Source organism: Colobus angolensis, unplaced genomic scaffold, assembly GCF_000951035.1.
Source record: "Colobus angolensis palliatus isolate OR3802 unplaced genomic scaffold, Cang.pa_1.0 Scaffold14, whole genome shotgun sequence".
In the NCBI taxonomy this organism is placed as follows: Eukaryota; Metazoa; Chordata; class Mammalia; order Primates; family Cercopithecidae; genus Colobus; species Colobus angolensis.
The window spans coordinates 11,181,447-11,196,917 of record NW_012114488.1 but is presented as its reverse complement, the minus strand read 5'-3'; the positions used below and the strand labels follow the sequence as shown (position 1 = coordinate 11,196,917).

The following is a 15,471-nucleotide window of genomic DNA, read 5'->3' as shown; positions in this document are numbered from 1 at the left end:
ATTCGTTAACACACAATAAATCTTTATAATGCATTATAATACTTTTATACACCAATTAATAATTTTACTATAGTTACGTAGTTTGAAGTCTATGTTAATTCAAGTTAGTTGATTCCATTTTGCATCAATCAAGCAGGAAACAGTAGACTTTTTATACCTAGGAATGTTTCTAAAACTTTATGTGGGTGAACACCATATAATTCTTAACTCTATGGAAGCCCACAGGTAGACTCTGGTTGTATGTCAACGCTGGGGCTGAGATCTGGTATCAGAGAATGGAAACAATGTTGAAATTGGTGCTGATGCTGAAAGATGACCCAGGGACTGCCTTGAATAGGTGATTGTCAATACTCCTTCCAGCCCTTAATCATGAGGATCCTAAAGGCTCTTAGTATTCTGTCCACTGCTAGAGGATTAGGGAACCACTACTTTCGGAAAAAAATGTCAGTGATGCAACTAAGTGCATCAAACATTCATGATGGCAATGCCTTTAAAATATCTATAATACTGATTTTGAAATTTAATTACCTCGTACATCAAACCACATATTAGAAGCGTTACAGTACTGTAATTAAGAGCTCAGATTTTGGAGCCAAATAATTCTAGTTTTTAATGTCATTCTGCCACTGATTAGTGATGTGACAAATAGAATACTTAACCTCTTTGATGCATATTATTCTCATCTGTAAAATGAAAATAAATAATAATACCTATCTCATTTAAATAAACTGTATTAAAATATGTACAAAATATTTAAGTTTCTGGTGCACTGTAAGTGCCCAATACATGATAAAATGATTACTATTATAATAGTGATGATTGATGATGATGATGATGATGATAAAATCTACCAGTAAAAGTTCCACAGTCAGAGTTAAAGGAAAGAGAGATGAAGAAACAAACAAATATATGCCTAAAAATGAATTTGATAGCCAAATACCTTTTCTATTCAGAACACAGCTGTAGAAAAGGACAGATTTAAACTAGCCACTGTGTCATATATTTTAGATTACCAGTACAGGTAGTGTTGAATATAAGTACAATAATTTAAGTATAATTGTCATACACAACAGCAAATTGTACCTAGTGTAGACAAATTGGAAGAACTCTCTGGCTGAGTCACGGAAATAGTGCTGCTATAAAGAGTAGTAAGAAGCTATGGGATCCCAAAATGTTGGTATAAATAGATAATTTTCTGAAATATGACCACATTTCAAAAGCAACAGATAATTTAAGATTAGTGGAATATTAAGGAAATGTTCTTAATAATGAGAATAATAATTCCTAATTGGTCTGTTTTCTAAAATTTTGACTATTTTCAAAGTCAAAATGGGGTATTCAAAGAAGGCAAAAGAAAGAAAAAAAGTATAGTTTCAATGTTCAAAATAATCAATATCTCATGAGTAAACAGAATAAATTGATTTAATATTCCAGCAATAATGGTTCAATCACCATGACTAATTGTAAGCTAGTAAGTTTTAGGCAAGAAAACAAAGCCCACCTACGTTATTGGATGTAACTGTCCACACAAAACAGTCTCCTCACATGAAGGCATTCTGCTTGCCTGCTTCCCCTGCTCAGCATCTCAGCTCTCTGCCCCACTGGACACAGCTACTCACTTTCCTTACATAAAGCTTCAGTTTCAGTCTCTGAGTGCTGGCTCTGCCCACTCTGTATCTTCCCCTCCCCATGCTCTACCTTCACACTTCCACTCGTGCCCATATCAACAGCCCCAGAAGTGGGCCTGTGAGTCCAGAGGTAAAGAAGGGGCAGTGACTCTCCTCATCAGCTTCTAATTCAGAAGAGGTGGGAAGCTGAACTCACAAACAGAAAATTTCAATACAATGTTGAAAACAAACAAACACAAACCACTAAGACGTATGCATGCTTGAGGGGCTCAGGCGTTCAAAAGGGGGCAGTGCTGTACCCCAGTGATGTGGGGATGCAGTCAAAGAATTTTACTGGATGAGGTCATGCCTGAGTTGGGGGCCACAGAAAGGGTGTGGGGTAATTACACGTAGAGGGAACCCAGCCAATGGCACAGAGTTAAGGTACAGTCTGAAACTACAGAAGCAGAGCAGATACTGTAGTCCTGGAACAGACAGGGGCCACTCATAAAAGACTTGTATATCAACTGAGAAAACAGGAAATTATTCCAGAGGTCCCAGACAGCCATTAATGACTTTTAAACAGGAGAAAAACATATTCAGACATATACTTGGAGGATGGATTTGAGACACAAACACTCGGGGAAACAGTGATGGATAAGGGGGAAAAGGTGGAAAAACAGACAAAATACAAGGAAGGCTGAAACTGGGATGTCAAGTAGAGACGGTGCTTGCCACTTGGGCACTGTAGTGGTCAGAGGGGCCAGATTATCATTTACTAGAGACTCAAGTGAGTTTCCTCTCTGCTAAATGTCCACCATGACCTCTACACAGTAACGGGCCCCAAACACCACGAAAACAATCCTGATGGCCAGCATTAAGACACAATGGGAAGCTCAGGGATGCAGATTGACCTTCACTGCAGATGCTCTTGAATTTACCCTTACTTCATGACGTAATCTCTTCCCACTGCCCACTCAACATGGGACTATCTACTGCATCCCTAGCACTGCAACCAAGGTCAAGGCAAGCTGTGAGCAAATACACACTTCCTGCTTTTCTCTCTACCATGAATAACGTGTGTGTGTGTATGTGCAAGTGAGTGTGTGTGTGTGTGTGTGTGGAGAAGGAGAGAGAGGGAGGGAGCAAGAGAGTGACAGAGTGATTGAAGGATATCTTTTCAAATCTATTGTAATATTCTCCTTGCTTGCTGTTGTCACTGTGTTAGCTAGCAGTACTCTCCTGAATGCTCTGCTTATCCAGTAGATACCACTGGCAGCCATACTGAAAGCTGGCACTCAGGTTGGAAAAACTACAATAAGCAGCCACATATGCAACACACACCTGTGAAGATGTGTGATGGGGAACTATTTCCAACCATCACACACAAAATTGCTTATGTTATATCCATCTGTGTGACCAGAGGATGGGCAGTGCCATGCTCGCAATCATCTGTGTGGCAATGCAGATCAAGAGAGCAATGGGAAAAGTCTTTTGTGGATAAACAAAAGTATCACAGGTATTCATATCATGAAACTATATATTGTTCTATTTTAATGACTGGAAGTTGGAATTTTTAACTGTTACCCAAGGATAGCATCTTCATTAGTCAAGCTTGTAGGTGTCTTTTGATGAAACATAAAATCAGCAGCACTTGGTGGTAACAGGATGGAGGGATGGGAAGATAAGGCTAAAGAAGGGAAAAATGGTGACTCTAAGGTCATCAGCCTGCATTCCTGGGTCAGTGAGGTTGCCACCACAGAGATATAAAATACAAAAGGCAACTAAATAAGTGTAACACCAAGCACAATTCAGACCATACGGAATACACAGTTCAGGTGCTTGGGCAGAAGTCCTATTGAGCACTAGGCAGAATCACATGGGTCTGAGAGTCCTCGGGATACCACCATCAGTTAGTCACGGGTGTGCCAGGTGGTGGGCCAATGAGAAGAACAACGTGAGGGCCGAAGTCAGGGGACTCAGGCCTTCCTCACTCTAGACTGTGAGTTCCAGAGGACAGGGATTTGTGGTTGTTCTATTTATCACTATATCCCCAGTGCCTACAACATGTGTTGGCAAATAGAAGGTGCTCAATAAATCTGTTTGTTATTAAATTGAATTTCAGGGACAAGTTAGATGAATCTGTAAAAAACACTCAGAGAAGTATTATGAGGATTACTGCAAAATCAGCCAAGAACACAGAAATTTTCAGAAGAGGAAGACACTCTTTCCTGAATATTCCTGCCCATGTAGATTGGGTTGTCTGTTTATGGCTCCAATATCATTTCTCTCTGGGCCTAGGTCAAATTAAGGGATTTGGTCAATCGAATATATAAATTTGTTTTCAAACTGGTAGTGCCTTTCATCTTAATTTGCAGCAATCCCGAGTTCTTATTCCCAGCTTCTGTTTTTGTGGTGTATCCAGTACCTTATCTTCTCTAACTAGGAGAACAAATTTGCCATTATTATTACTTCATCAGTGACTGAAATTCCAGCTCTAGTATCTGAATCTATTCTCCCACACCTTTTTCAATGCCAACAGCTTACCTGTCTGAATTTAACTTACTGCCATGAGTTCCTGTTAGTAGTTCTCATCTTTTTTAGGAACACTGCCTTAAGTAATCTGCAATCCCTACATCTCTGAGGGTTTGCCAAACTGGAGGCAAACCACCCTAAACATCCATTTTTTGATGGCAGCAACTGGGCCAAGTCTTCCTAGGGCTTAGGTGGACCTGGAGCCTCCCTATCCCACCCACCTTGATGTGACTGTTATATTACAAGGTTTATTTTTTATTCTACTCAGTGGCAATAAACTTCGCAATTCTGGTCTCCTTCAAAACTAATCCTATTGTATTAAATACAGGCTTTCTAAAGAAACTCTATACTGGCTATTGAAATTTAGCTGTGATTGAACTGGTAGCAATGTTGTGCTGTCAAATGCATGAATTCATTTAGGACATGGGATGCTAATTCAGTGACTCCTAATTATTTCTAAGTGAAGTCGCCCTGATGTTGTTTCTGGCGTTTATTCATCTTAGACAAATAGTCTCCATTGATGAGTGAGGTCAAAGTAGACATCAGCTGTCATGAAGTTTTAGAATGTTCATCGATTTACAGAAAGCATGTTTTACATATATGTATACATATATGTACACATACATATATACACATGCCTTTTATCCTGCTTACATGTCTATGTATCCTTGTTTTATGCATGGACATATCTATGTAAACATATGTCATTTGAAAAGAAAAGAGCTGGTGTCAAGCAAATGATAGGAATGATGACTACATGTTGCTTTCAGGAGTCAACTGGCCCATGAGCAAATTCAACATCAGCTGCCTACTGGGGACGGCTTTAAAATGACTAAAATAGCTCCATATCTGAAATACTTGTCACTTCTACCCAGCAGGTAATTCGAAGAGCACCCAGAATCGAGTAAGGTGACCACTGACCTTCGTGGGACTGAGGACATGAGGCCTGGAAAGTCAGTTTTGCTGGGTTTTAGAAAGGACTGAGCATGCAGCACTACCAATCACATGGACAGTTAAGTCAAATGAGGAGGCACTAAGAGAAGCCTTTGGGAAACTGAGGGGAGAAAACAAAATCCTGGCATTGAGAGGAGGCCTGGCCTATTCAACAGAGAAAAACTGCACCAAGTGGCAAAAGCTTCTCTGCTTCGCAACTTGCCTATGGCCAGTTACTGGCAGAGTCACTGTTGGCATTTTGCTATGACATCCTCAAAACTCAAAATCTTTTCCCTTAGACTCATGACTGGAAGACGTAACAAGGATTTCTCTTTCTACTTAGAGGTGCTGACAGTGAGGGGAAAATATAGGGCCCACTATACTTAAGCTGAACACAGATTATATTGTTATAAATTGTTTGTGATAGGAATCAAATCATTATGAGGTAATGGCTACCTTGGTAAGGTGAGTTTGAGAAAAATCATTTAAGAAAGAAGGAGCGCATATATCCCATGTGAAGTGATATCTGTGATTGTCTACATCAATTACCAAGAACATCTTAAAGGTAATAAAATAAATAAACAAAATACACAATGTAAAAAAAAAAGCTACAATGCACTTAAAACCTTATATTTACCTAACTTTTAAGATTTACTGTTCAATATGTTCTGGTTCAAGAATATGATAATCTATAGAATTAATTGATTTAAATTACATAAAATAAGTAATGCTTTAGGGTTACATGCACTTATTGATATAATATTTAAAAAACAAATGTGAGTACAAAATACATATATTCAAATTCTTTGTAAAGGATTCTTTATGCAAAAAACACTATTATTTCATGATCACTATAAATATAAGGTTCTAAAATAAAATATAGCTGTTGCTTTTAAGGAAGCCATAATGATCTTGCTTTTCCACCTATGAAGTACCACTATCTTCCAGACAGCCTTGAGACTAAGCGGGAGACGGTGTGCAGTGACTCACCTGGAGGATGGACACGGTCTGGGAGAAGTGGTGCTGCTCCATGGTGGAAGTGGAGTAGAGAGCTGCTAGAGGGTGGTCGAACTTCTGCAGGTAGGTATTACTAAAGCCCCTGTGGTCTAGGTCATGACACAGACACGCGATCAGCAGTCCTTTGCGCTTTAAAAAACAACATGATGCAGAGATGTTCAAAATACAGAAACACACATGAGCAGACTTACTGCTTACATTCATGTCACATTACTTTCTGGCATTAATATAGCACAAACATGGCACTCTGGCATAAAGAATCCTACACAAATATAGCAAATCCTTAGGAATCTTTGAAATTCCAGATAATCTAACTCATTTGTAGCCCCTTTCTTTGTTTCTCTGCTTATGAACGATAGTCAAATTATTTTTGAGTTTCTCTCGCAAAGGTGCAGGAGGTATCAACTTAAAAGGTATAAAGCAAATGTTCCAAAAAATTACAGATAAAGCAAATCTGCAAAAGGAAAGAAAGGCCAGCTTCAGCAAAATCTATTCGATGTTATCTAACAATACTATTGCTATTATAAACAATAAATATAACAGGTAAATCATATCGCATGTAAAAATGGCAAATATATAGAAAAAGAAGGCAGAGCAGACTAACGGAAATTAAAGAACGTCAGGCTGAGTACAAAATAAACTAGGCAGGCACGCCTCATAAAAAGGCCAGGTGTGAGCAGAGACCTGAAAGAGGGGAAGGAGAGAGGCAAGTGCAGTGTGGGAGAGGAGCACACAGGGCAGGGGAGCAGTGACAACATAAACTTGGAGGTGAGTGTGCCCTGAGACTTGGAGGATCAGGAAGGTGGCCAGTGGGGTCAAGGGCAGGGGAGGCAGTCAACATAAAAGGCTTATATTCTCAGTGATTGGAGGAACTATTAGCACAGGGTTTTTTAGCAGAGCAGTGTTATCATTTTGGTTCTATGTTTACAAGATTATTCTGGCAACTGTGTTGAAAACAGAATCCAGAAGGATGAGAGATCAGTGAGGAGGTTTCTAAAGTAATTGAGGCAAAATATAATAGAGCTTTAGACCAGGATAACAACAATGAAAGCTTCTAAGGGGTGATTAAAGTCTGGATGCATTTTGCAGGCAGAACCAACAGGATTTTTTGACTGTCAGATGTGTGAAAAGAAAGGAGGTGATAAGGGGTCAAGTATGACCTCACATGTTTTGGTCTTAGAAGCTGTAATGATTAGCATCAACTGATATGGGAGAAGTACAGGTGGAATGGGTTTGAGGAGAGAGATCAGGAGCTCACATTTAGACTGAGGCAAGGAGTCTACTTGATAGTCAAGAGGAGATCTGACAGGCAGAGATTTTGTTTTGACAGGTAGCAGCTACTGAAGCCTCAAGGCCTGGAGATAGGCCTTTGCTAGAGAAAGTGCCCATGTGGCATTTAAGGCCACATGATTGGCTGAGCTCACCAAGGTTGTAGTTTGAGGTCGGAGGAGGGTCAAGGTCTAAGCTCTCAAGTACGCCCAATTCTAAAATAAATCATCCAGTGGGCAATTAAATACTTGATAAAAATTGAAGGGAAGAAAGAATCAGAACTCTATAGGTTAAATCCTATTATAACAAATTTCATATGACAGTTTCTATCTCTCCTGAAGGGATTTTGAGTGGAATTCAGGTGATGCCAAACACTGCTTGAAAAGATTGAAGTGTTTAAAGTATATGAAGAGACTCAATGTGTTAATAACAATCACAATCAGAATTTTATTTTGAAAAACAAATTATACCTGTAAAGGGGGAACAGCCTGCATGGTCTAAGTCTGAGGAAAGAGAAGGATTAAGAAAACAACAAAACAAAAACAAACAAACAAAAAACCCCAAGGAAGGAACAGCTGGTGCATTAGCAGGAAAACCAAGAGTGCCGAATGTCCCGGGGTTCAAGTGAAGACACTGAGGGCTGACCCTTGGATCTCGCCAGGTGCAGGTCACTGGTGACCTGGAGCAGGGCATTTTCTGGGGTGTTAAGTTCAGAAGCTTGATCAGAGTTGTTTTCAGAAAGCATGTGAGGAGAGGATTTTGAAGGAGCCAGTAGGGTAACACTTGCATGGGTTTACTGCAAAGAAGAGCTTAGTAACAGGGAGGGAGCTGAGGAGAGCGGCAGATGAGAGCATATTCTAAGATGGAAGTAAATACTGCATGCGTACATGCAGATGGCAGTGATCCAGAAAAGAGGAGTGAGAGCATGAGAATGGAGGAGAGAGAAGAGAGGGAAGCACTGGTAGGCAGTGCTCTCAAAGAGGTGGTGGCGACAGATACGACAAAGCAGAAGGGTCAGCTCTGGAGAGGAGTGTGAAGGTTTAAGAGAGGGGTGCAAGGCAGAGCCTGCTGAGGGCAGATGCCGACAGATGGGGGTGCTGGGATGGGAGTCGGCAGAAGTTCTCACAGGCGCATTTTTAGCGATATGCCTGCTTCTTTATCCTGATAATGCAGGACTGGTTTTTCCTGCAACATAATTGGAAGGGAGTTCTCACCAGCAACCCCTAGCCCCATGAATTATCATGTTAACAATCATACTTGCCTGGCATTCTTAAGATAACTGAATTAATTATGTTGTTAATATCATTTTGTTTTGGGGTGGTTTCCATGTTTTATGCTGCTGTGTCATCATGATGTACCTGATAAGAAATCTCAAGAGTTTTACAATCTTGCACAATACGTAAAAGTTATCATCTTTCCAGTTTTTAAACTCACTTTTAAAATTAATGTGATCTTCAGTAGTTTTATTAAAGGTGTGCCAGAATCATACATCTGAAAATAATGTATGAAGAATCACCCTTCTTAAGCATTTCCCTTTAACAAGATCAAATGATAACTTCTAATAGTTCTCTTAGAGGTTAAATTTCTTCTTTATAAAATATGTTTTAAATATTTACATATGTCATTTGGGGATTATTTTTCAGCCAAAATGATCTGATGTTTTGGGAAAATGTAATGATATAATTCCAGAAATGAATTAGGAACTTAAATGAGAGTCAATATGTATCAACAAAGTTTTTCTCACTTACCGTTCAATTTTCAACTTTTTGAATATAAATTGCAATGCAATTTGAAAGTGTAATTTCTATAGTTCTTAAACTCACAAGGTATGGCAAAATGGCAAAACAAGACAATGAAATTGCTTTCTTAAAAGGAATAGAATGGAGAAAACGCTGAAAGTCTCAACAATATGGGGTTCAATAGAAGACAAACAGGAAAAAAGGACCGATTTCATCTGGATCTTTTGGGGGGAGGTAATAAATAAAAAATTACTGATGAGGTTAAACTCCACTTGAACTAACGACTGTTTTGAGAAAGCAACAAAAACTAGAGGATAATTTTTTATTCTTTCTTTAAAATGCCACTATTTTTTTTTTTTCCTAGAATGCATCTTTCGAGTTTTCCACTCAGATTGTGAATTTGGTCCAATAGGATGGAAAAGGATAAGATGGACCTTCACAAGCACTGGATTCTAGTTTAAATGTGAATTTGAGAAAAGCACAATTTATGTATCACAAAGATAACAGCTCCTTTCTCTGGACAGTCATAGGTCCCCTAAAAGATGATACCAGTTTTACAGAGGAGAGAAAGGAGGACTCCATCTAAGGTGTGAGCAGACACTCCCAGGATCAGTGTGGTCAGAGGGAGGGATATCCTTCAAAGTCGGGATTGTCCAGATGCAGAATCAGCATCCTTTGTGGCCATGAGTCACTAAGCACTAAGCCTGGCTTTCAAGTAAGGGACTTTGACTGTGATTGACGAATGGAAGTGGCCATCTCCAATTCTGAGATTCTGAAAGCTTTGGGTATGTCACTAACTCTGGGTATTTAAAGCCAGGCAAATTAATTAAACATTTCAGATCCTTTGTTTCTTCATGCTAGAGGAGGTCAAAATTATTTCTGTCTTCACAGTATTTAATGCTCTAGGTTCTCAAATAGGTAGGATACATCTACATTATCCAGGGCATATAAGCAATGAATAAAATTCACTGTTTATATCCCTTCAGAACATTTAAGCTTTAATAGAGAAGGCTTTAGTAGAGAAGGCTTTAATAGAGAAGGCTACAAAATTAGTGATTCCTTGGGGGATATTTTGATGAAGCTAAAATGTCTTTTATCTACATTTCTTATACAAAATAATATGCTAAATGCTCGGGTATAGGAATCTAAAAATGGGATGCCCTTGATTTATTAAGCCAAAATTTGTCTTGGAATAACATGTCACAAATCCATGTCATTAATGTGCTCCCGACACACAGTATTAAATCCACTGAGGTTACGAGAGACAGCGGTAAAGAGTACACACCCACCTCAAGGTCTGTGAAAAGTGCGTGATTGTTCTGAAGTATGGCGTACATGCAGTGCGCTACAGTGACCGCATGCTTCCAGTTGTGATAAGGAACCCGCCGATAGTTCTTCTTCACAGACATAATAAAACGACACAACTTTTCGAGCTCAAAGCTGCATGGAAAAGAAACTGTTATGCCTGAAACCAGTAGAGAATCACTAGGTTGCAGGAGAACCCCCTAGTTTAGGTACACATATGTCTGCACCTTACACACTTGCAACTCTAAAGATTTCCACCCTGACTGAATCCACAAGCACTGGAAACTCATTTACCAGCTCCTTTTCAGTTCTCTAGCCAAAAAGAAGTAAGAGAATAAAGACTCTTTAATGGCATCTGTTGTGATATGGTATCTGTTGTGATATAGTAACTGTCCCACTGGCGAGAAAATATCAGTGTTCGTACACAGTCACCTGTCACCAGCCCTCATGATTTTCTTTAGTTATATGTTCATTTCCTAAACCCCCCAGTGCTCAAAAGACAACAACACAGCACCATCTTGCTAACAGGTATTTTGAGCTAATATTTTCCAAAAAGAATATTCAGACTTACAAACTGCAAATATGTGTATCATGAGACTTTTCAAAGCAACTCCAAAGTATTAAGTTTTATAATATGCTAAAATTGTTAAGTCCCAAATGAACATATCCAGATACTTACATAGTATATAAAATAATATAATGTATATTTTATTACATATATTGTTATACTATGTTTTTATATTATTATGTACTTATACTTATTTAAGACTCTCTAAACTCTCAAAATAGACTTGAGACAGCATAAAACAAAAGCATATATAATACAAGGCTTTCTGAAATACCAAGGAGGTCGAGAATTCATAAAAACTTAAAAAAAAATGTAACCTGTGTTTCTCTCCACTGAAAATTTTCAAATGTAAGTATAAGGTATGGCATTTTAAGAATTCCAACTGGTCAAACTCTCAACTGCATTCTGAGAATTAACTGGAGTTAGGTATCCTATGTGCATCCTTTCGAAACACTAATTTACAAAAAGTCACAGATAGGAAAGACACAGACTTCAAGAGGAATGACAACTAAGTTTTAGAGAAACTAAGAGGTTCTATAAGACATTTAATTCCTAAATGAGTAAAAAAGAGCAAAAGAAAACTGTTCCTTGCATTTTAACATTGCATGTTTACACTGTAAAGGATCAGATACAAAGTCAGGAAAGGCTTGCAGGACAGCCAGATTGGGTGGGGAGAAGATCTGCAATGAAATGGTGCCATAATTAAATTACTGACAAAGAACCACACTTGGAATAAGAAGACATGTTACTTTTTGATCTATTCTAATAGATACATAATGGCAGGTTGAAAGTTGATGCTAAATTTACACGTGGTATTCTAAACATTTTTTTTTAATTTTTATTATACTTTAAGTTCCGGGGTACATGTGCAGAACATGCAGGTTTGTTACATAGGTACACATGTGCCATGATGGCTTGCTGCACCCATCAGCCCTTCATCCACATTAGGTATTTCTCCTAATGCTATCCCTCCCCTAGCCCCTGACCCCCTGACAGGCCCTGGTATGTGATGTTCCCTTCCCTGTGTCCATGTGTTCTCATTGTTCAACTCCCACTTATGACTGAGAACATGCAGTGTTTGGTTTTCTGTTCCTGTGTTAGCTTGGTGAGAATGATGGTTTCCAGCTTCATCCATGAAAGGACATGAACTCATCCTTTTATGGTTGCATAGTATTCCATGATGTATATGTGCCACATTTTCTTAATCCGGTCTATCACTGATGGGCATTTGGGTTGGTTCCAAGTCTTTGCTATTGTGAACAGTGCTGCAGTAAACATACATGTGCATGTCTCTTTACAGTAGAATGATTTATTATCCTTCGGGCATAAACCCAGTAATGGGATTGCTGGGTCAAATGGTATTTCTAGTTCTAGATCCTCGAGGAATGACTATACTGTCTTCCACAATGGTTGAACTAATTTACACTCCCACCAACAGCATAAAAGTGTTCCCACTTCTCCACATCCTCTCTAGCATCTGTTGTTTCATGACTTTTTAATGATCGCCATTCTAACTGTCATAAGATGGTATCTCATTGTGGTTTTGATTTGCGTTTCTCTAATGACCAGTGACGATGAGCTTTTTTTCATATGTTTGCTGGCTGCATCAACATTCTGGTCAGTAGCAACCCGTGTCTCTTTCAGTTACACCGCCAAATGAAATTCTAGCCTCTGTTTTTATGAAAGCTTTTTGGATTTGTTTTTTAACCAGGCTACAAACACGTTGCTAGAGCCCGTGCCGAAAATCTGGAAAGGCTGCATATTTGTACAATAATCTCAGCCCTTTTTTAATTGAATATTTAGAAAAAAAGTAATTTATATATGCAATATTTTAAAATAATTTCAAACACAGATGGTGGTGAGGCATATATGTAGAAGGAGGAAGAGGTTATGTCACCCAGTATTTCAAACAGTAAATTTTAAAGTCATTCATACCAGGATGTCCCACAGGACTGATGAACCATGTAGACAAAAATTCCAGGCCACATGTTTTCAAAAGGACCAATGTCAAAGTGGAATCTGAAATTTTAAAAGGGCAGTTTATCACTAAATGTAATTAGAATAAACATAATAAGTAAAGAAAATCATTTAACTTTTTTGTACCAAGGAGCTAAAAAGACACTGGGAGCTCAGCCATCCCTTTTCCTGCCTTCTCAGCCACATCTCTCTGGTACTGAAAGATTTTCAGGAAAAAATTCCACATATTTATTACCTTAGAAATCTAGTCCGATATCCAAGTTATTGATTCATTTTCTATTAATGTTTAAAATGATGCTTCATTTGTTATCAGAGAAATTAAAAGAACAAAAAGGTATATTACAAATATTAGATACATATACAATCATAGAAAAGGGGGAAAAAGCCTTTTCAGAAGTATTTTTGAAGTTGAAATTGTTTTATCTCCTATTTTAACTGCGATAACAATTTCACTAATGTAAACACCAAAGCTATTACCTATTTTTCATTTGCTAATTTAGTTACCAACATTAGACTTGAATTAACAGTATGGTATAATATATACTATAATTTCAATTGTAAGGCAAATAGTAGCTCTAAGTCACTTCTGAAGGTTTCCTATGTAGATCCTGTTGGCTTACACTTACAATGAACATACAAATGGCCCTACCTTCTAGTAACTTAAGTATCTTAACATAGGATTAAAAAATAAAGTATGAAAGTCAAACTCTGACAAAATTCTTGAATTTAATTTGGAAGTTTAAATTTATAGGGAAATGAGAACTTTTTGATATCTTATGTTAAATGCCATTTTGAGTGTTAAATATTAAATGGTATAAAGTATGCAACAGACTAATGAGAAATGCTAACATTTCGGTTAATTCATTTCAAAACTGAGTTCAGATTTTCTTTTTTAAGGTAATGAGATCTGGCCTTTATTTCCAAATCCTCTCATAATATCTGGAATCACTTTGGAAGGAGAAAATGGCAACACATGAAACTCCACATGTAATACGTGTATAAGAATTGTGACTCTAATTCTATAATCTGTCTCACTTTAAGTTCAATTCAATTAAAAATCGTTCCTGAAGAAACTGACAAAGCAACATACTTACAATTCAATTTCTTTGCAGAGACGCACAGGAAGGGTGAATTGCATGAGGCCCTGCCACTCTTCTGCAGTACAAATGCTATGGTAGGACAGCTTTTCCATGGTTACCCGGTAAATGCACTCTGAGTGGCGAATTCTATGATACATCTAGAAGGCAAATCCAAAAAAATAAAAACCCAAAATTAATATTTAAATTGTTTTGTCACTGAAGTTCAGAATTTGGTATTAAAGAATCAGAACTAGAATTAAAACCAAAGTAGATTTATTATTATCCATATTTCCATATGCACAGGAATGTGCACACATGACTTTGCAGATTCAAAAGAAATTTTTTTATTTTTTTAAAAAGATGGTATCTCTGCTTTAAAAGTTTTCATCAGACATCTCTTGGTAATGAGGTTACTTGACATTTGTCTTCTTTAAAACACTCTGTATTTCTGCATTTTTAAATAATAAAAATTAAACACATTCATTTTATTATCAGAAAATGAATATTAGTATTTTTAAAGATCATAATAAGATCTAAGGTACTTCTCAATCTATTACAACAAAAATTTTAATTACTACATGTCACCTGCACATCAAATTCAACTTCCTTGGGAAGGTTTTATCACCATTTCCTTCTCTGGTTTTAGTCTTGACTGTATACTTTTAAGATTCTTAACAGGACTGAATTTGGGGTGTTATTGGTGTTCCAGCAACGAACTCACATGAGTAACACAGGTTTGCATTCATCAGTCATAGACTGTGTCCATAGAGTAGATATATAAATTGGTAATTACACTGATTGACAATGGATAGGTATATTTTGCCATCCCATTAAGTTCAAATCTTGTGTATCTGTATCTGTCTGCAAATGTTTCACAAATAATTATAAATTAATATGTGAGATAAAATAAAAACATGCTGTGGAGCCAAAGGAATAGGTCAATATTTATATTTGTGAATGATTAAATAGATGAGATTAATTAGGAACTGTCTGAAGCAAATTAATACTGAAAACGTGGTGGGAAGCTACAGTAGCTTTTGTAACATTTTGCATTTTTAAAGTAACATTTTCTACAGGATAGCTCACCATCTGTAGGTCAGACTACCCAGTCTACATAAAAATACAAACGAACACTGGGCAAGGTCACTCACCCCTGTAACCCCAGCACTTTTGGAGGCCCAGGTGGGTGAATCATCTGAGGTCAGGAGTTCAAGACCAGCCTGGCCAACATGGCAAAACCCTGTCTCTACTAAAAATACAAACATCAGCTGGGTGCACGCCTGTATCTCAGCTATTTGGGAGGCTGAGACAGGAGAATCTCTTGAACCTGGGAGGTGGAGACTGCAGTGAGCCAAGATGGCGCCACTGCACTCTTGCCTGGGTAACAACAGTGAAACTCTGTCTCAAAAAAAAAAAAAAAAAAAAAGAATGGGGGGGCGGAG

The 15,471-nt window shown here is 37.9% G+C and overlaps 1 protein-coding gene across 3 annotated transcripts in view; it reads right to left on the bottom strand.

Moving 5' to 3' along the window:
- The window catches only part of PDE10A (phosphodiesterase 10A), a 339,233-nt gene that overhangs the window by 45,997 nt on the left and 277,765 nt on the right, over positions 1–15,471 (bottom strand). For all 3 annotated transcript variants that reach the window (XM_011934966.1, XM_011934965.1, XM_011934967.1), the window contains 4 exons: positions 14,045–14,187; positions 12,909–12,992; positions 10,390–10,540; positions 6,066–6,221 (listed from right to left, as the gene is read on the bottom strand). In XM_011934966.1, coding sequence (XP_011790356.1) covers positions 6,066–6,221; positions 10,390–10,540; positions 12,909–12,992; positions 14,045–14,187 — 534 coding nt within the window. The remainder of the gene's footprint in view (positions 1–6,065; positions 6,222–10,389; positions 10,541–12,908; positions 12,993–14,044; positions 14,188–15,471) is intronic.